At 38.6% G+C, this 21,997-nt stretch overlaps 3 protein-coding genes across 3 annotated transcripts; 2 read left to right on the top strand and 1 right to left on the bottom strand.

Moving 5' to 3' along the window:
- Window positions 1–7,522: 7,522 nt before the first annotated feature.
- Window positions 7,523–12,606, top strand: Cbr-nhr-40 (the record flags this gene model as incomplete). The annotated part of the gene is made up of 12 exons (XM_045239061.1): window positions 7,523–7,583; window positions 8,861–8,979; window positions 9,652–9,703; window positions 9,753–9,818; window positions 10,194–10,414; window positions 10,470–10,585; window positions 10,896–11,073; window positions 11,658–11,748; window positions 11,795–11,891; window positions 11,963–12,072; window positions 12,304–12,455; window positions 12,511–12,606. 12 exons carry the CDS (start codon window positions 7,523–7,525, stop codon window positions 12,604–12,606), a joined length of 1,359 nt encoding a protein of 452 aa, XP_045092025.1.
- Window positions 12,607–14,533: 1,927 nt separating this feature from the next.
- On the top strand, window positions 14,534–16,277 carry CBG02076 (the record flags this gene model as incomplete). The annotated part of the gene is made up of 7 exons (XM_002643801.1): window positions 14,534–14,821; window positions 15,321–15,397; window positions 15,444–15,539; window positions 15,586–15,669; window positions 15,714–15,864; window positions 15,920–16,023; window positions 16,076–16,277. The coding sequence occupies 7 exons, from the start codon at window positions 14,534–14,536 to the stop codon at window positions 16,275–16,277; spliced, it is 1,002 nt and encodes a 333-aa protein (XP_002643847.1).
- Window positions 16,278–17,380: 1,103 nt separating this feature from the next.
- Window positions 17,381–18,429, bottom strand: CBG27501 (the record flags this gene model as incomplete). The annotated part of the gene is made up of 4 exons (XM_045239060.1): window positions 17,381–17,539; window positions 17,586–17,696; window positions 17,743–18,048; window positions 18,406–18,429. The coding sequence occupies 4 exons, from the start codon at window positions 18,427–18,429 to the stop codon at window positions 17,381–17,383; spliced, it is 600 nt and encodes a 199-aa protein (XP_045098068.1).
- Window positions 18,430–21,997: the final 3,568 nt, after the last annotated feature.

Below are 21,997 nucleotides of genomic sequence, written 5' to 3'. Positions count from 1 at the left end.
AGGAATTTTGTAGATTTCTAGGTTCTAGGAAAGGGGAATCACGCCGAGAAAAAATAATTACAAATCATTGAAAAGGAAAACCGGTTCCACACGCAGATGATGATGATGATGATGAGGATGGCGGGTCGAGAATGGCGGAAAAAGTTCCAGAGAGGAAAGAAAATAGAGAAAGAGATTGAGAGAATGAAATAAAATAGAGTAAAGGTTAAAAGGCGCGGCGCATACAGTCGTGAAATTTCAAACTGATTGGGTAGTTTGGGGCAATTTTTCGAGAGAAAATCTAAAGACATTTCGGAACATAATTAGCCAATTTTTCCAAGAATATTCTTTTTTTAAAATTAACATTTTTGTGTCTTCTTGTGATTTGGAATGCCCGGTCGTATTTGAGAGACATAATAAAGCGGAAACACTGTGCTTTTCGTCCCCACCCCAGTACTTTCTCCTTTTTAGCCCGCCCGCGCGTCAAGTATTAGTGGATCAAAAACCGTTGTCCTTATCGTGCCTTATCCATTTCTCTTTTGTATTCATCGCCTTTTTATATTCTCCCATCGTGTCTACCATTTTTTTTTTGTTTCTCTCAGCTGTTAAATGATTTTTAAAGATTCCTTTCTATTCATTTAATTCCTGCAACTTGTTTACCTATCTACCTATCTACCTGAAGATCTATTGCCAAGATTAAAACTTCAAAAGATACAAATAAGCGCCAGAATTTCTTCTCCTTCCTAGCCAATTGTCCTAGCCAATTGTTGTTATCAATCAATAATCGTCTTTTGATTCTTTCAATGAGTTGTATCAACCCTCTCCAGGGGTAATAGTACACGAAACGTAGAGATATCGGGGAGAATCGGACAGAATCATCAGTGAATTTCATGGAGTATGTAAAATCGAGAGCGCTTCAGGCGAATCGACAAAATTTAACCGACAGGTGTGTCTCATCGGCGCTAAAGAGAGAGAAAGAGAAAGAGAATGCTGGTGGCCAACGGGGCCTCCCGATGCCCCTCTGATGCTAGGCGGTGGCCCCTTTTGCGCACAACTACTCACACGTAATTTGTTTGACCTCTACTGGCGCGCCAATGGAGGGAAAAGAAACCACTTGTAATCTTTAAACTATCTCGGATTTTTGTACTATTTGTATGTGGTGTGAGTATGAGTTGGGGAAAGAAAGAGCGCGCGTGAGTTAGAGAAATGTGTACGGTTTGAAAAGAAAATTTTCTAAAACGCCTCTTTTTCGTGAACCCTCTCTCCGTGCTCCGCACACATGTTGCACTGTTTTGGCGGGTTAGGTCAGCAACTGCAGCGCGGGTGATGGTTCAACAATACTCCACCTATGTTTTGTGACGTATTTATATTCCTCCACCGAAAATCAATCTTTTTACCCGTCCCGAGAGCACAAATCGAGTTTTCAAGATGTTCTTTTGTTTGTGTGAAACGGAACTTTTTACATTTTCCACGTTTCACCTTTTTTTTTGCAAACTTGATCACCAATTTTGTTTCTTTTTTTAGTTTTTGGGAATTCCTTGATGTTTTTTCTCTGACCATGCCAATAAAATAGACCCCTATCTTTTTCTTCTCTTCTCTTATCAAATTGCCGAGGAAATACCCCCATACGTGCAGTTGACTACGTTCCTTTAATACACACTACAATTGTCTATTTGGAAATGGGAAATCCATCATGGAGCGTTTTCTCTAATTGGCTTTTATTGAGTGATTGATGAATTGGTTGGAACTGTAAAAGAAAAACGGAAGTCGTTGAGTTTGATCTTTTAGTTTTAGAATTTTTGCAATAACTTTGGAATTTTAGAAACTTTCCAGAATTTTTGTACGAATTTCTGCCTTATCACGAATTTTGATTATTAGTTTTATATGGAAATTCTAGAAGTTTTGGCTCTTTATGACTAACGGGGGGGGGGGGGGTTTAAAAAGGTGTCAGGGTCATGGTTGGGGAAGCCCCCAAATTGTCTCAAAGTGCTACAGTTTTATGTTTTTTGGTTATTCCAGTCGATTTATTCATTTTTGAAATCATTTTCAGCCTACGCCTAAAATCTACGAAATTTTCCTAAATCTAGCAGTTGCCTCCTCTTTTCTCGGACTAAAAACTTGAAAAAAAGAGAAAAAAAGGAAAATGAATGAATCGACTGAAATAACAGAAAAACATAAAACTACAGCACTGTGAGACAATTCGGGACTTCCCCAACCATGACGCTGACACCTTTTGAAAAACCCTGTTAATTCTCAAAACTTAAAATTTGTTTAAAAAAAATATTTTTTGCAACATTCCGTTCTTTGCAATTTTTCGTTTTAGGAGAATTTTTTTCAAAACAATAATTCATTAAAATTGATTTTTAGGACTTCAAGTCACTATTGTAGTATTTTACTTTGCATTCCAAAATTTCTTCACCTCAATTCTAAAAAAAGTTTTCCACGTCCCTATCTTTCTACCATTGAATAATTCAATAGCGGTGAGCGTTGGAGTATGAGTAACATCATATGAAGCTATACGGAACAAACTACATCATGCACTTTAGTCATTTTCGTCTATTCAGCATGTTCCAAAGCAATTCTTTTCCCCGCATTTTTTGTCTGATGAAAAAATGTTTCACATTTTCATTTCCCAGGATTAATACCAGACAAAATAAATGTCTAGGAACACAAACTCCAAAAATAGAGGGAACGAGTAATGTAGTGGGACAAATGTGATTTCTAATATTTTTGAATTCTCAATTCGAAAAAAAAGAATTCTGCAAAACCCCATTCACACGAATTGCAGTTCCTTTTTTGCCGTTCCTTCTTCTCCCCACGCCATTTCCATCTTCCTTTTAATCAACATTAATTTTTTTTTTCAAAAAATTCATGATAAAGTTCAATTTTGCAGGTTCCCGAGAATTGTGTTATTTTGGCCCATGTTGAGGATTAAACTGCAATTGTGAATGACGAGATTCTCTGTAAGCGCCAGCAATGCCAAATAATAGTGAGTGGCTTTTCTTTTGGGGCGTCAAAAATAGGAAAAAAATGGAAGAATAGTTTCCGATGGAAAACTCATAAAAGTTGAGAGGTTTTCTTCTGCAATGCCTTCTTTTCGATTCCAACTCGAAACGTTTTTTTTCGAAAGTTTCGAGTTAGACCAAAATCAAAATATGAAATCCTCATCAATTGAGTAAAATTTAGTGAAATTCTTAAAGAATTGAAAAAATTTTCAGCTGAATGTCTGCCAAATTAATTAACAGAAGCTGAATTGAAGCGTGACGAAAATTTTCAAAAAATTTAAATTAATCAAATTAGCATAAAAGCGGAGTATCGTAGCAAAATTTTTTCTTATAAGATTTTTTCTTAGAAATTCAAATTTTTGAAATTAACAGAAACATTTTTGTAAAATCCTCTGCGAAAATAGCTTTTTAATCAAGATCAGTTTGTTTTTCTTGTTGATTTCAATCGGTTTTTCTAAGAAAATTCAATTTTTTGACATATCTATGAACAATATTTTCAATAGATGGAAAAAAAGAATATTCCTGTAGGAAAGGCCAGCGATTACGAAAAACGCTACGAAAATTTTGGATATTCGTCCACCGAACTTTTTGCCACCACTTCGAAAAGAATTTTCGAAATAATTCATATTGAAATTTTTATGTGAAATCACATTTCTTCGCACAAAAAAAAACAATTCAAAACATTCACTACAAATCACTTTTCGTCAAAAAATGCAAGTTTGAATTATCTAAACTCTACATTTAATCATCTCAAATTTACGAAAAATCAATTACCCAGGATCGGATAGGAACATTTTTTGTGCTGACCCAACTGGCTTACTGTGTTCAACAGTTCCATTCAATTTTAATTATTTTCCAAACGACCCAATGAAACTAAAGTACCGTAGTTTCTGACCGAACCGGAAAGGAAATTTCGGCATCTCAACTTTTTCTTTCCAAAAAAATTTCTCGAGTAGTCTCCTGACCGTTCCTCACCTAAACCAGTTTTCACTACAAGAAGCATTATGTAGAGATCACAACTTTCTCCATTTCCGTCATTACTGTATTTTTTCTAGTTTTAAGTCGAAAACTTTTGATCAAAGCAAAAGGCTCTATTTCCAAGAAATGCTGGAAATCTAATCGAAATGGAATAATTTTTTTTTTATAAGGCTTTCGCCCAGATCAAAAGTCTTTCCTTTCCCCGTAAATATATTCCAAAATGAGCTCCAACCTTTTTGTTTCCCTGAATTCCCGCATTTATTCCCGTCGATCCAGGAAGAAAAGAAAAAAAAAGTGCAACATAGAGCACAGAGACAAAAGTTCAATTCGGTCCCTTCCGCCATCCGCTTACATCTTTTTTTTGTGCCAAATGTTTAGTCCCAACGCTTTTTTTTCTTTTTCTTCTTTGCTCCACCATTTCTTCTTTTTAGGATCTTCCTTGTGGAAAAAAAAGAAAGACAAACTGACAGCTGGGTCCCTATTTCTTCTTTTTTTCGCTTTTTTTTTCTTTTCATTCTATTCTTCAAAGTCATGTTGTTGGAGAGATCTTCTACTTCACTCTGTGTGTGTGTGTTTAAAATCAATCGGACCACCTGTTTTCAAACTTATCGCTTTTCTCCCGAGGTTATATCCCTCTTGGACATGCATTCTATCTTTCAAAACTATTTGGGTTGAGTGGCGTCAGCTGTTTTCACCTGCGCTGACTTGAACTTGAGCCCCCGACAATTTTTGTGCTTCTACTTTTGATCGATTCGTTTTTACACACTGAGGAAAAGTTTTCGGGGGTGTCATCATCATGAAATTTTGAGGAGGACGCGAAAGTGACATCAACTATTCATATTCTTCCAGTTTCTCTTATTTTTTTCCCATTCCTATCTCTTTTCATTTTTTCTGTTTTTCTTCTTCTTCAAATACATTTGGTAGGATGAAAGCACAAAAATGCTCATAACTAAACTAGAATGTTCAAAAGATGAATAGAAAATCAATCCCAATTCTTTTCTAGTTAACACATCACCTACATATTGACCAGGAACTTTCTAGACAAAGTCACGTTTGACTCAGAATAACGACAAATCAGTTGTATTGGCGTGGAATCCCTTGTTTCAGCCCCGCGGCTCTTTGCGTCATGATCTTCTTCATTTTAAGCTCAAGTTCATCATTATTCTAATCCTCCGCTTAGTCCTGGTCATTTTTAACACCCCCGAATTTCTCAGAATTGTGTTCCAAGTACAATCTCTTGTCTGGAGCTATTTTTCATATTTTCAGCTATTTGAGACTCATATATATTATTTTGAAGTCAGAAGAAGCAGCTGAAACAAGAAGATGTTATATTTGTTTGAAATGTCGAACAGCGTCAGTTTTGAGCTCAGGTACATTTTACGAGCTATACTTTGTCTACCAAAAATTAGGTTATCAGGCTTCCTACTCAAGTTTTGTTTTCTATTCTTTTTCGCATTCTTTTTTCTCTGACTCAACTTTCGAAAAAAAAAAGCTTAGCCCATTGAACCATAAGACGACTATAAGTGGTGACTTTGTGAGAATAAATCGCTTCCTTTTTTTCAAAGATTTTTTTTCCTTTTTCCGCTTTCTCGCTTCCTTCCACTCCTCGGCTTTCTGAATATGACGGCTTCATTTGGTAAGAAGTTCCTTGAATTGGCTCCCATCATCTGCACCACGCGACGAGGAAGAGTATCGTCTATTTTTCCCCACGGAGTCAAGTTTTTTCTTCTCTTTTGCCTAACTTTTCGGTTATTCTTTCTTCTTTTTCTTCTTGCTCTTTGTGTTGATGAAAATTGACCAAAGTTTTTTTGTGAGCACAGTTCTTGGCCAAACAAGTTTTTTGCGTGAGTATTGAGAAAAAATGGGTTTCTATCTGTATAGTTTTCTAATCAAACTCTCTTCAACTGTTCGATTTTCAAAAGTTTGCAATCGAAACTTTCTTTTTCTTTCTCCGCTTTTTTGAGTACACTAGAATCCTTTTGTTCTTCGTATTTTTTTCAGTTCATTTTTTTCGCTGTTTTGAAAAATATAGCTTAGGTTCAGTTTTTTTTTTCTGTAAGTGTTTTTTTAATAGTGAAAAGGTTGGGAACGTTACTTTCTCCATTGATTATATTTTCAAAGTTAAGCCGGCCCGTTTAAAGTGTCGTTGAACCTAAAAAAAGAAGTATGGAGCTTGTACTCTGACTTAGAGTTTTGAAAGGTTAAGCATTGGAAGATTTAATTCGATTCAGAGATATAAAAAAAAAAACTGCAAAACTGTATAAAACTCTTATTTTTCAGATATTCGGGCATTTTCCAGCTATTTGGACATTTTTTGGAATTATTTCCTAATATTGTAAAATGTCTAATAGAGTTGCACCTAGAACTTTAAGCCAATTTCACAGAAAAATTACAAAAATAAAAATAAAAATTATTTTCAATGCGTTCTGCCGGTTGACCACTGTTTTATATCATTTGAAGAAATAAACAAAAAATTGGGACACAGTTGACTATGTCAGAGATTTTAGAATAAACTGGAAATTTCGAAAAATGGAATACTCTATTTTCTGAATCATCTTATGTTGCTATTATTATACAAAATTATTTATAAGTATCAAAATAGCCCAAATACCTCAATTAGAGTAAACCCAACAATTCTGACTCATCTTTCTCTGTCAAATCAATTTGTAACATGTTCGGCATCACAAATCTCAATTTGATATAAGTTAGTCTCCCTTTCCACCCCTAGGATTCATTCATATGACCTCCAATATATTTTTTTTGGTTGCCGTCTCAATCTTTGAACGCCTACAGTCCTGTCTTCTCCAATTTTCCTTTATCACCACCGTCCCCCCCCCACCCATGAAGTCTTTCGTTCCTTCCGTTTTATTTTCCACTGCAGATAATTTTTTGTTTCTCTCGACCACACCTTCTAACGATGAATAGTAGTCCTTGGCCACGCAATGCGCTCTCAAGCAGCAACTCCATTCTCGGTCAGAACTTTTTTGCGCCTCGTGCCCAAGCAATTTGGGCCGGCCTACGTGCCGGAGACAGAGAGAGAGGGCGCCGTCAATTCTCTTTTCTCTTTTTTCTCCGTCTTCGGGAGGGACTCGCCGACTCCGCCCTTTTTCTGGGCAGGAAACGCAAAAGACACATACACGCCAGTTTTTCCTTCTCTTCTTCTTCAATTCTCTTTTTTCCACGGAGCTGATACATACACATACACACAAAGTAGCTGGTTCTAGGCCCCAGAGCCCCAATGCATTTTTTTCTTCCTACTTCTATCACTCTTCCTTCTCTTCGAGACCCCAGTTGTGTCGAGTTTCATTCCAAACGATCTCTCACCTCTTTTTTTTTCAAACCCAAACCTCCGAACTCTCAGCCTTTTTTCTTCCTATCTCTACTTCCGACTCCAAATTATTTGCTCTCACCAATCGTCTCTCAGAAGTTTCCGGACCCTCCAAAATGTTTCCTTCTCTTCGTCCTTTTTTCTTCGTTTCGTTTTCTTTTCTCGAAAAAAACTTCTTTGCACTTTTCGAAAGGTCACAACTTTTAGAAATTACTGTACTCGTGTACCAATGATGCTCGTACCGCCCGTATCGATGATAATGTACCACGAGCTACCATCCATCAAAAACAAGAGTGAGTACCCCGACTATGTGATCTTAGTTCTAGGAAGATGTGTAGACTGAAAACACATATAGACACGAGCTGCATATAGGAACACTTTGGGTAAGAGGCCCTCAGAGTAAGCAAGTAAAGAATTCTGAATTTTTTTTTGGGGCATCAAAATAGAAAGGTCATTCGATTTAATGATCGTTGAATCGAAAACTAGAACTTCTATCCGGAACCAGGAAGAACACCTGCTATTCTTGTGAAAAAAATATAGGAGACACAAGCAAATAATATTATTCATTAAGAAGCATGACGCATATCTGTTTGGTTTCGAGCATACAAACAAGATTATGGTTCTCACAAAAAAAAAACAAATGAGCGAAAATAGCCTGAAAACTTTTTTGAATTGGATGAATATCGTAAACAGTCTCATCTCATGCACTTTGAGCTCAGTTATCTCAATTTCTGTAAAAGATACCAAAATCTGTCAACTTATGAAATGTTCGTATGGCTAACATTTTATCAGTTGACCGGTTTTTTATATCTTTTATCGAAACTGAAATAATTAAGCTCAAAGTTGAGTGAAAGGTGGACTGTTACAAGGGGGTTTACGGTAAATGTGATTTTCAGTCATAAAATAGTTTTGAGATTTTTCAAAATTAAGAATGTTTAAATTTCAAAAATACATCTTTAGCATGATAGTCTTGATAATTAGATTGATCGTAACTAAATTTTAAAGTCAAGATTCGAAAACCCTATGTATTACAAATATTGAAATTTTTGATTTGAATAAAATAATTAGACTTCTGACTTTTTTAATTCATTTTTAACTGTTCAAAATTATCAAAACAAATTCGATTTCAAGAAGTTCTGATTTTCCATTGAATATCTTCACTTTCGGATCAATCATCTCCATTAGTATAGAAGATTCTTAAAACTTGTCTACTGATAAAATGTTTGTCATTATACCACCAGTTTTTTTCCAGTTTACAGATTTTAGACACCTCAAACAGATTGAGATAATCCTGTCAAAGATAATATTCGGTAGTCTTTGAAAACAACGTTTCGCCATGTTAACTCCAATAGAAGGGCGCACTGATTTTCCACTTTGAGCAAATTATCTCAATTTCTGTCAAAGATATGATAAAATTAAACTGATAAATTGTTTATCATACTATCAAAAATGTCAGATTAGTTGATTTTTTTCATATTAGTGGCAGAAAACGAATAGTGGTACACATTTATTACAGATTTCAGGGTATATTGTTACCAAACCGAATTTATTTCAAACTAAATTTTTTCAGAAAGGGAAAAAATCCCGGAAGGTACGCTTTGTGTGGTATGCAGCGATCTGGCAAGCGGTATTCATTATTCGGTAGCAAGCTGCAACGGCTGCAAGACATTCTTCCGACGGGCTCTGGTTGTAAGTCTTTCTATTCTGAAAAAGCTGAGAAAATGTAGTTTGCCCTCGATATTGCTCTTGAATCGCGAGGTCAAGATTAACGAGCTGTGCATCTGAGGCATTCATCCTTAAAAAGAGAGAAATCAAGCGTTGTGTGTGTGTTTGTGTGAGATGGCATTTTTTTCTACATCCTCTTCCTTCCTTGGGACCTTCCAAATAAAAATTCAGAGAATGGGAAAATAAAAAAAAGATCACAAAAAAGACAGTGGCACATCACTAAGTCATGTATGGAAGCTGTCAAGAAGTGTAATTCCCAAAAAAAAAGTTCTTGCCTGTTCTCCTAAAACATCTTCTTTCTGCTCGGCTCACGTGCTTTAGAACTCGGTTTCTATTTGCTCAAAAGATGTTTCGAGTGTAGAAAAAAGGGACCTCATTTTGCCCGGCTTGGAAAAAAAAAGAAAAAAAGAGAAACATGAAGAAATTGTCGACGATGCGCAAGAAAAAAGCATTGTTCCGCTTCAAATGTATCAAATTTGCCAGAAGGGTCCTGAGACACGGAAGCTTGAAACATGAGACAAAATAGACCGGGTTGAGCCTAAAATTGGGGGCAAAATGATGATTCATAGGTCTGAAAAATGAGTATTCAAGAGAGAAGTCTGAAAAAAATCTGAAAAGCCAATAAACTATTTCCAGAACAAGCAAACATTCACATGCCAATTTACTGGAGATTGCGTAGTAGGAAAGTGTAAGTCCCATGCCTGATATGCGACAGTATCCCATTCTTATCATTCCAGCCGTCCGATGCGTTTGTCGAAGTTGTCGACTGAAAAAATGCTTCGACATGGGAATGGACCCAAAGGGTAGGTCGTTTTTTTTTTCAGTAAAATTCAATCCTGGAAATGTTTACGCCACCTTCTAGATTGAATTATAACTTCAACTTTGTCATAAGTTTCTGATTGAGTGACATTATAAAATAATTGAATTTCCTTTTTCAATTTTTCGGTTAGTTGAACCTTTGGAATGTGAAAAAAAGGGACTGTTTTTTTCTTATTTTTTCTCCTAACTTTTGAAACGATCTTTGCTTCTGAACGATAAACGTCACGCAGTCCATTCACTTTTATTGGTTCTTTTTTGCCAAGGTATTGGTTTTCTGCCTTGGGCAATGAAAACAGATGGAACCGATTTTCAGGGAAGGGGTGAAAAAGCAAACATTTCTAAGTTAATGGTTTTTTAAGCCATCCAACATGATCGAGACAAAATCCGGTACACAAAAGCGCTCAAGAAAAAGCGGGAAGAAGAAAAACGGTTAAAAGAAGTGGTCATCAAGGAGGAGATTGGAAGTCCGCAAAGTATCGCTTCGGACACCTACATTAACACATCAACTCCATCATCCAGCACAATGCTTCATTTTATGATTGAACAGGACCATCACTCATCAATGGACCCTGAAACACAGGTTGGAAGCTGACACCAAGCTTTAAAATATACAAAAATCCAAATCTTCTTTTCAGAACGATGTAAAAGCAGTGATAGAAGATTTACTACGGATAGAGTCGAAAGTGAAGTCACTTAGGAACTCATTTCGGTTCGAATCTCATATCTCGGCGACGTCTTGCATGTACTCAAGGTATGTTTTGTCAGTTGTTAGTTCAAAAATTCATAAATACATAAAAATGGTTCAGTTTCCTGGAAAAGTTTATATTTTTCGTGAGCACTATTTGTTATTGACTCAGACTAAATTTTCTTCCGCCTTTTTTATGATCCATGCACTTCCGTCTCTTCTAGTTAATAAGATTAGACGTTTTTAGAACGTCAACAGGCTCTAGCTGAAAAGCTTGAGGTCCAAACTAGCTTAGGCGAAAAAAAGAATGCAAGACCAGAGAAGGGTGTCTTCACCAGATGAAAAATACATTTTCGAACACATAGTCTACTTTCAGCTGTTTACTCGATGACATCACGTATATGGCAGAGAACTCGGCGCCGCATGAGCAACCGGCAGAACCGTTCGAGTGTACAGTAGCAAAGTTGAGAGAATGGTTTGGAAGGGATTTGTCGTTGATGTTGGAATGGGGCAAGTGTCTGCCGATTATGGAAGGATTACTGTTGAATGATAAGGTGAGAGTTAGAGAAAAAATTGGGAATCACGCGATATTTTCAATGCAATCTATCTTGTTTTAAAATTTCAAAACATTTAAATGAGTTATTGATTTTCACGTTTTTTTCGCACAATTTCACTTATTATAAACTTTTAGCTCAAGTATCTCGATTCCTATTATAAGAAATCTGTCAATTGATAAAATACTGTTGATAAGATGATAAATAATTTTCCAGTTAAAAATTTCTTAATACCTTTTGAAGAAACCGAGATAATTGAGTTCGGCACTTCAACATTAAACGCATTTATCTCGATTCCTGTATAAAGTATTAAAATTTTGACAACTGATGAATTATTAATCGTATTATCACTAATATTGTATCAGTTAGCAAATGAGCTCAAAGGGCAAAAATCGAGAATTCGTTTTATCAAATGGGTTACGGTAGTTTGGGAATCAAACAGACATTAATTTTTTTTTCCTAGTTTTCTGCTCATTTCCTCAATTCAACTTCAATTTTGTGGAAAACCGCTTAAAGTCTGAAACATCTACATTTTCGTTCTATGACCTCAAATTCAATCAACCCAATTCTCCTTTTTTTTTCAGCTGGCACTGATGAAAGCTTTTGCCCCAATATTTCCGCTTATTCAATTAGCATTCTACACAAAAAATGAATTTGATTGCGACATTGTAATAAGTGAGTCCGAAAAGATCTAACATTGAAAAAAACCAATTTCGTCTAGAAATGGAGCCCGACTGCACACCGAGACCAATCCCAGAGCGTCTCAATTATCCGGACGGCTCGTTTATTGAAAAGGGTGACAAGCCGACGAATTCATGGTGAGCTTCCTTTTTTTTGCAATCTTCGTAGGCTAGTCTGAAGATCACTTTCTCAATACGGGGGTTTCCAGGGAGGAGATGCACGCGATGTTAATTGACGGATGCTACAAGATGATGCGGCAGCTCAAGATCAAAGAATCAACATTTGTACTCTACAAGCTTCTTCTCTTCCATAATCCAGGTTAGAATTGATGATGTTGATGATGCTAGGGAAAAAAGAAGGAAGAAAAAAATCCGATAAGACAGGAGGAGAAGTGTGACGTCAGAGAAAAAAAGAAGACAAAATTATGCTGGGAATTTCGTTATTCTTTATACTCTTTTTCTCTCTTTTTCCAACTTTGTTCCTTGACTTTTGAAAATGGCACTCCTGCAAAAACCCCGACTAACCCAATACTAAAATTGCTTTTTTCAGATGCCGATGGACTCTCCTCACTAGGAAAAAAGACAATTGAAGGCGAAAGAATGCGGCTGCTGACTCAAATGTTCGGCTATTTATCTTCCGAACGAGGACGGGATGCACAGACCATTTTCTCGAATCTCCTAATGATGTCAGCGACATTGAGTGTAAGCTTTAAACCCCAAAGGAACTGTTTGGAAATTTAAAATAAATAATTTTCAGAAAGCGGCGTCATTCATCAAACGAGTCTTCGACTTCAATCATATCTTCAACCATACCAATGACCTGATAGACCAGTTGATCATAGTTGGACTTTAGATATTCTTCCTTGTATTTAAATTACTCGCCTTCTCTTTTCCTCTCATACTCTCTCTCTCTCCGTACATTTCCATGTTTTAATCAAGATCTCGAGAAATCTCCATTGAAATTCTAGTTGTTTGTTTTCCAATTTTTTCAGCATCATTATTTTGTCTCAATGAGATTTCCCAAAGGAGTCACAAGATTTCAATAGAAGCCCATGTATATGCATTTTCCAAACGCCCCAGTTTGCTCCCTTAGTGTCTTCACCTTCCTCATTTGCAGGTATGGTTCTCCGTCCAGTTCATTTTCTTTTGTCCCCTCGAAACTCTTCCTTCATCCAGTTTGCATGAAAAAACACGATAATACGATTGGTATCCGGGTAACTTAGAGACTATGTTTTTTGATAGTTCAACAAGATTTCTAATGAATAAAAAAAATGAAACTATATTTTAATTTGTTGCCTTGCCATATATTTATTGGGATAAAGACTTTTACTGTCTTGTTTTGATTTTTTAATGAATTTGAAATTGAAAAAAGTCTCGGAGGGAATTTCGCAATTTTCAGAGTGTCCGATGAGAGATTTTCCAAAAAAAAGAAGCTCAAGAATTTGAAAAACTGTAGAAAATTTTAAGTTACGGTAGACTGTTACAATTTCCAAAGTTTCTCACGTTTTGAGATTACTGTATTTTCAAAAGAATTGTTCTCAAAAATTAAAAAATAAAATAAAAAATTTAAAAAGAAATTTCAGAATTACATATTTCCAGAATTTTAGTAAAAACACGCTAACTGAAAACTGATTAAAAACGTATTTTTCAGTTATTTTTCGGCTAACTTGATCATTTTCATGAGTCTGGGGCTCGATTGTCAAGGTTTCAATAAAAAACTTTACATGACCAAATTTTCTGAAAAACTCCTAGCTTCTAAATTACTTGCCGGTTTCTGAAAGATGACCTTGTTGGCCTGTTTTTATACTAAAAACGTGAACCATAGGTGTCTTTCAGAAATAGGCAAATAACAGAGAAACTAGAAATTTTCAAAAAACTCTGTAAATGCAAAGTATTTAATTTAGGCTTGTTTCACACACTGCAAAGTTTTCAAATCTAACGGTTACTTGACTTCCGAGCTCCGGACTTCTGAAAGTAGTCAAAAATTGCTAAAAAGTAACTTTAAAAAAAAAGTTTTGTACATTTATAGACCGATACTGTATCTTGTTTTGGGAGAAAATTATTAAAAAATGATCAACTATTAAAATTTATATAATGAAATCAAGAATGTTTTGCCAGTTGACCATTTCTGAATATCTTCCACAGGAACTGAGATAGATTGGCTCAAAGTTGAAATTTATGTAATCATGCGAATTGTATACTACATTTTCTTCATTTTCAAATTTTTTCTTAAATATTTTACAGACATCACTGTTTAATTTTTTGTAATTTGTTGGCTAGAATTCGTTTCAGATCCTATCTTTCTCAAAATCTTCATTACAACCTGTCCATAAGACAAAGCTACACACAGAACATTGTAAAACGCAAATCTTCAGTTATTCGTTTTATAATTTTCCATAAAAACCCGGTTTCAGCCATTTTCGTTACTATCCGCGGCTGCTTCCCACGCCTCCCAGTCTTGATTTGGGGCTTTGCCGAACATAAGAACGTAATTGCGATGGATATCGCACCTTTTGACCTGAATACCCCCTTTTTAATGGAAAAGGAGATGCTACAAAGACGAAACTGGGACTGATTGTTATCGATGATGGCCAAAATGTTCTGCTTTCATCTGAATCCGGCCACGATATGATCTAGGCTTCTAGCGAGAGAAACCCCGCCTTCCACACATCCACTAGGTCATCCATTCGCACTTCAACAGTCTTCACTTCGGCGCTTCTCACGGTGTCACACTTCCAATTTCAATTTTCATAAAAATTTCCTCTTTCTATTTTAGAATCATGCTTCACTCCACCGCTCTCGTCGATATTGTCAACAAGACGCTTCCATACCAAGCTCTTGGAGACTCTCTGCTCCCAGTCAACAACAATGCCGAGTTCATGAGCCATACCAACGCCATGACTGTCACTTTCACTCATGATGAGCAACCAGTGGCTTTCGGATCCATTGTGAAGTGCAATGAGCGACAAGCTTATGTTATGTTGGGAGAGATTGATAAGAAGTTCGAGGATAAGACCGTCTGGATTGAGGAGGCTTCTGTGGAGAACAAGCTGAACTACGTTTACAAGGTAAGGGCAAATTAACAACTAAAAATTGAAGCCAGATACAGAAACGACCAATAGTAAATGCCAAAAAATGTTTTTCAATTGATTTTCGGCGATTTTGACAATATCCAGGAGTCTGAAGCTCGATTGTCAAGTTTTCAATCACTTTGAAAATTATCGAGGGGATAAAACAGACTTAGATTGAAAACTTATAGTTAGCACTGGCAGAACTTTTCGAAAGTTCCTAGTTTGTTAGCTAGTTGCCGATTTCTGTAAGACCTTCACGTTTTTTGTACGAAAACGTGCCAACAGGCAGTGTCTTCCAGAAACCTGCGAATAGCTAAAAAACTAGACATTTACAAAAAATTCTGCACCGATCCAAAGTTTTCAAGGTGGACGGAAACTTGACAGCCAAGCATCAGACTCCTGAAAATGGTCGAAATGGTCAAAAATCAACCGAAAATTAATTTTTCTATATCTTTATTGATCAGCACTGTAGTTAATCAACAAGTGCTAATTTCAGATCACTAAGGCGGTCCCACTAATCGATTATTCTGGAGAATGCCATTTCGAGCAGACCTTCAGAAACCGTGAAGAAAAGTAGTTAATACCTTCTCACCTTCCCAACAAAGTTTCTATTCTTCAGACCAGTCCACCTCCACCTCCTGGACCTTCTTATCAACAAGAGCGTCGGACTCGTCGACATGGACATCTCCAAAAACATTACTGTGGACTTTGAAAAGTGAGAAAAGCGCAAATGACCCAATCTCTAAAACCGATTTCTTCAGATACTCAAACTTTGCCTCGTGGAGAGATACCGTCGGATTTGTTGTTGGCGATAAGCATCTTTTCGAGCGCATCACTGTCAACAGGTGCCCTTTTGTAGTTTTTTCAGTTTTCAATATTGGTTTTTTAGATTCGAGCTTCTCTCATTCGCCACTGACAACGCCGAAGTTGTTGTTGAGGATGTCAACCCCGAGAAAATCGCCGATGTTTTGGATTACGATGCTGAAGTGTCCATCTATAACAGAGAAGACTTTTTGGCCGCTCTTCTCAAGACCGGAGGGGTGAGTTCTATCATAACCTGTTTTTGAGAGCCTTGCGCAAAATTCATATTTCCAGGTCTCCGCTAAAGTTGCCAAGGAGAATGGACAAATCACTGGATACATCGTCAACACTAAGGATAACATTCTTCAGTGCTATGGAGAAAATGAGAACGCTCACAAGTAAGAGAGTCGAGCCTTTTTTTTTTCGAAAATCTAAAACCTAAAACTTCAGAGCTCTTTTCTCTGCCGCTGCCGCCAACATGAACGCCAAGGTCAACATGTACATTCGCAAGGAATCGTCTCCACTCATCGAGCAACTTTGTCAGACCACTGAAAGTCGTGTCCCCATCACTAGACTCAACACTCGCGTCATCGTCAACACTGTCAAATACGGCAAAGTCGCTTGCCTCAACATGGGACTTCATCTTTTCTAAAATTCGCTAACTTTTGTAATATATTTGTTCCAAAATGTGATAGTTTATTCTATAATTTTCTTAATAAATCTTTGAAAAATGAACTTGTGAAAATAAAAAATTTGAAAAAGGTAAAAATTCGCTCTACAGCAAATTTTTTAAGTGCAAGTCAGATTTTCTTACCCAAATCTAGAATGTTTCTTGAAACACAACTGGTAGTATCTCTAGAAAATATACTTTTCCTGAAATCCGATTTTAACCTATATAATTTTGAAATCTTGTTGTTTGGCTGCGTCTCTAGCAAAAACCGACCCAAAAACAGCTCTCAGACAGAATGCCGATTGAGAAAGTATAGAAAATTGAACGATAAGCTCTAAAATTGTTGGTTTTATAACCCTAAACCACTTTGTACCTTTTGTACACTTCATTGGTCCCCAGCTCATTCCCTCAGATTTTCCAGTGCCAGTTGGCTTACCTATACAAGAAAAAGCATTTGAAAAACGGAATTATTTTTATTTATTTCAAAAGTTTCCAAATTCAATTATTTTTATAACAAAAAATTTAAACCACAAGTATTTGTCTTCAACTAGGTCATTGGGAAAAAAGCAGCAATAAAACATAGGGCAGGTGGACAATTATGTTTTGATATTACTTTTTTTCTGTGAAGAAGGATGACGGTCACAGGTGTAGAAAAAAAAAGAAACCGAGCAGGTGCGATGAGAAAAATACTCTTTTAGGAGAGATTTTAAGGAAGAACATACCGTAACCACTCTAATAGAGTGTCCCCATTAATTCAAACTTTGAATCAATTTATCTCGTTTTCTGTTGAAGATATCCAAAAGAAGCCAACAGACAAAATATTTTTGATGTTATAATAAACATTTTGTCAGTTGACCACTTCTTGATATGTGTTGCAGATAACAAGATGCAAGGGCTCAAGGTTGGTTCAGAAAAAGAGAGAGAGAGAGAGAGAGAGAGAGAGAGAGAGAGAGAGAGAGAGAGAGAGAGAGAGAGAGAGAGAGAGAGGAAAAGAGAGAGAGAGGAAAAGAGAGAGGGGGTGGGGGTTCTACTGCAATGGTAACTGAAATCAGGAGTGAATGAATTGGAACAAAGTATCTGCGTATCTAAGCATACTCAGGAGACCACATTGGTCCTGTGCGGAACAAGTTTCTCCCGTCATCTCTCATTTCTTCAATCATCGGAAGCCATCCACCGTGAACACGTTCGTGATAGAGAAAGTTGACCTCGTTCTTTTTTGCGACGGCGAGCAGTTGGGGGATACCCTAAAATAAGTTAGTCAGAATAGTTTTTTTTTCGAATAATCCATACCGTTTTGATATGAAAACGGTAACGTGAGATGCATGATGGCTCCTCGAGCAGCTCGCTCAAACTAGCACTATCAGGGTGCATGATTTCCGATTGCCAGTCTATCCACTGAATCTGAAAATTTTAAATTCAAAATAGCTAGACACATTATTTTTCTTACCGATCCTGTGTCCAGTTCCAAGAAGACGGTGAATTCTCTTCTTTTTGCGACAACTCTGGCGCGACGCAAATAAGTCCCATCGTGGATGTACTTTGGGAGAATGAGCAATGCAAAGGTTTCGCCCACGCGAACAAATTCTTTCTGCTTGCCATCCAATCGTTCGAAGTTTCGAGCTTCGAACACTTTGCAGTATTGTCGAAGTCTCGAATGAATGTGCTCGTCTTTGTTGATAGCATACACACATCCCTGTGGTGTTCCCAGAAGTACAGTGTCCAGATCGATGGGGCGTGGAAGATTGTCGATGTTCTGAAAATTATTTTTGTACATGTATGAATTGAATGCTTGTAAACTGCGGAGCCGGGAACCAATTTATTATTAACTTGTTATTATTCAATGAAAATAACATTGTAACTCTACAAAATTCTTGTCGTATCGAAATTAGAGCTATTTCTTTGTATGGTCAATTCCGAGAAATAATCCTCGGAAGCGAAGCCGCGCATGACCGCGGCCGGGACCTCCACTAGGTTGACGTGGACTATACCGTCCGTTCTTTTGGAGCCACCCAAAAGCTTATCGAGCCGCTAGGTCGTCAAATCATACTCATCCCAGAATGTCTTTAACAAAAGAAAGAGCAACCCTGTTTCCGACAGTTTTCTTACGCACCGCCATCCGACACCCATCTGACATAGGTACTCAAAAAAAGTCCAAAACAGACAGACGAACACATAAACCTTAAAGGTATGTTGACACGTTCACCAGGGCTACTGCTTTTTAAATTGGGAATGATTCCCACCATTACAGTAAGAATTGGTAATACAAGAAATGAGATGACATTTGGAATTGAAAGGGTGCAAAAACTGGGAATTTTTACTAGGAGTGAGTCGTGGAATTTATTACACATCTTGTTTGGATTAGAAGTTCCTTCATAATTAAGCTACGGTGTTGAAAATCCATTCTTGCTCACATGTAATATAACTTACTTCTCAAAAAAGTTCATTTACAAAAACCCAGAAACTTCCAAAATGAGCAGTTAACAAAACGTGTGCTATCTGTTTTTGACGGTCAAAGTTCCCTTATTTTTCAGTTCATCTGATTGCCGGACCAAATCAATAACCTCTGTCCAAATGTATTTTTGAATTTCAAATCGAATGGCGTTTGCAGATTTTCGATGTCTTCTCTCATTCTTAAGTTATGCTCAAAACCGGGGTGTTCTATCATTATAGGATGCATTATATTCAAACTATTTTAGGGTGCCCATCTAGGGTGATGATTCACTCTACAGTACCCACCCGTGTCGCTCACACCCCATCTCTCCTCCATCCGTCCCACAGTCCCCCCGTCGTTCCCCTCGTCGTCTCCCAATTAGACAAACTTCGAACGGCGCAATTCGAAAAACATACTGGGTGGCACAAGGGGAGACGGGTGCGAGAGCAGAGAAGGACTGTTTTTCCATCGAACGAAATGGGAATCCCACTTATTTCTGCTCTTTACAAATTTTACTCTCCCCTCAAAAAAGGGGGCCCAAGCCAAATTTGAGGGGCATGAGAAAAAAGGGAGGCAAGACAAAAAGGGGGCGGGGGCGACTAGAAAAATTATGCCTAAGTCAAGATTTGCCGATTTTTTCAAGGTTTACGGTTTCTAGAACTATACTCAAAAACGGAGGAAGTCCTATCATTATTTGAATTCAAACTATGTTCTAGGGGTTCAAAGTGCATTCTGGGGAGTCCATCTAGAGTGATGATTCACTCTACAGTATCCCACCGTGCCGCTCACACACCATCTCTCTTCCATCTCTCTTCCATCCGACCCGCCGTCCCCCAATTAGACAAACTTTGAACGTTGCAACTCAAAAACATAAAAGGTGACACGAGGGGAGACGGGTGTAAAGGCAGAGGGGGTCTGCTTTTCCTTCGATCGAACTACTGAAACTTTGGAACTAGAAAAACATTTTCACGCAGTAGTTAGGCAGCCGTGGACCACACCGTCAGTTCTTTAGGGAAAAATCTAAGAGCATCAGAAACTCCTTGAGCCGCTAGCCATTTTTAAAACTTATAATAGCTTATTAAAACTTAGCTTCAACGTGAAGCAGATACTTTTGAGCTTAGTTGAGTTCTCGAAACAATTTTATGAAGTTTTCAGAAAGTTGGCTGATAAATATGCTACCCTCACCACACAGACCAAACCATAAACTATAAACTCTCGACTGGGAGTTTGAAACATTTCTAATCGAATCGTCGTTTAGAGTTTTCAAATATCTATTTTCATATTCAAACTATATTCTAGGATGTTCAAAGTTCCGTCTAGGGTGTCCATCTAGAGTGTTGATTCACTCTACAGTACCCACCCGTGCTGCTCACACCCCATCTCTCCTCCATCCGTCCCACCTTCCCCCCGTCGTTCCCCTCGTCGTCTCCCAATTAGACAAACTTCGAACGGCGCAATTCGAGAAACATACTGGGTGGCACGAAAGGAGACGGGTGGAAGAGCAGAGAAGGACTGTCTTTCCATCGATCCAAATGGGAATCTTTTTCTTTCTCTGCTCGTGACTAGTTCTTCCCTACCTACAGTACCCACCGGTGCTGCTCACACACCATCTTCCAAACCCATCCCGCCGTCCCCCGTCTTACCCCAATTAGACACCATCTCTCCTCCATCCGTCCCACCGTTCCCCCGCCGTTCCCCTCGTCGTCTCCCAATTAGACAAACTTCGAACGGCGCAATTCGAAAAACATAGTGGGTGGCACGAGGGGAGACGGGTGGAAGAGCAGAGAAGGACTGTTTTTCCATCGATCCAAATGGGAATCTTTTTCTTTCTCTGCTCGTGACTAGTTCTTCCCTACCTACAGTACCCACCGGTGCTGCTCACACACCATCTTCCAAACCCATCCCGCCGTCCCCCGTCTTACCCCAATTGGACACCATCTCTCCTCCATCCGTCCCACCGTCCCCCCGTCGTTCCTCTCGTCGTCTCCCAATTAGACAAACTTCGAACGGCGCAATTCGAAAAACATAGTGGGTGGCACGAGGGGAGACGGGTGGAAGAGCAGAGAAGGACTGTTTTTCCATCGATCCAAATGGGAATCTTTTTCTTTCTCTGCTCGTGACTAGTTCTTCCCTACCTACAGTACCCACCGGTGCTGCTCACACACCATCTTCCAAACCCATCCCGCCGTCCCCCGTCTTACCCCAATTAGACACCATCTCTCCTCCATCCGTCCCACCGTTCCCCCGCCGTTCCCCTCGTCGTCTCCCAATTAGACAAACTTCGAACGGCGCAATTCGAAAAACATAGTGGGTGGCACGAGGGGAGACGGGTGGAAGAGCAGAGAAGGACTGTTTTTCCATCGATCCAAATGGGAATCTTTTTCTTTCTCTGCTCGTGACTAGTTCTTCCCTACCTACAGTACCCACCGGTGCTGCTCACACACCATCTCCCAAACCCATCCCGTCGTCCCCCGTCTTACCCCAATTAGACACCATCTCTCCTCCATCCGTCCCACCGTTCCCCCGCCGTTCCCCTCGTCGTCTCCCAATTAGACAAACTTCGAACGGCGCAATTCGAAAAACATAGTGGGTGGCACGAGGGGAGACGGGTGGAAGAGCAGAGAAGGACTGTTTTTCCATCGATCCAAATGGGAATCTTTTTCTTTCTCTGCTCGTGACTAGTTCTTCCCTACCTACAGTACCCACCGGTGCTGCTCACACACCATCTCCCAAACCCATCCCGTCGTCCCCCGTCTTACCCCAATTAGACACCATCTCTCCTCCATCCGTCCCACCGTTCCCCCGCCGTTCCCCTCGTCGTCTCCCAATTAGACAAACTTCGAACGGCGCAATTCGAAAAACATAGTGGGTGGCACGAGGGGAGACGGGTGGAAGAGCAGAGAAGGACTGTTTTTCCATCGATCCAAATGGGAATCTTTTTCTTTCTCTGCTCGTGACTAGTTCTTCCCTACCTACAGTACCCACCGGTGCTGCTCACACACCATCTTCCAAACCCATCCCGCCGTCCCCCGTCTTACCCCAATTAGACACCATCTCTCCTCCATCCGTCCCACCGTTCCCCCGCCGTTCCCCTCGTCGTCTCCCAATTAGACAAACTTCGAACGGCGCAATTCGAAAAACATACTGGGTGGCACGAGGGGAGACGGGTGGAAGAGCAGAGAAGGACTGTTTTTCCATCGATCCAAATGGGAATCTTTTTCTTTCTCTGCTCGTGACTAGTTCTTCCCTACCTACAGTACCCACCGGTGCT

The sequence above is a fragment of the Caenorhabditis briggsae genome (genome assembly GCF_000004555.2).
Source record: "Caenorhabditis briggsae complete genome, chrX, whole genome shotgun sequence".
Taxonomy (NCBI): domain Eukaryota; kingdom Metazoa; phylum Nematoda; class Chromadorea; order Rhabditida; family Rhabditidae; genus Caenorhabditis; species Caenorhabditis briggsae.
The sequence above is the reverse complement of the archived record's forward strand: the minus strand, read 5'-3'. Positions and strand labels throughout refer to the sequence as shown.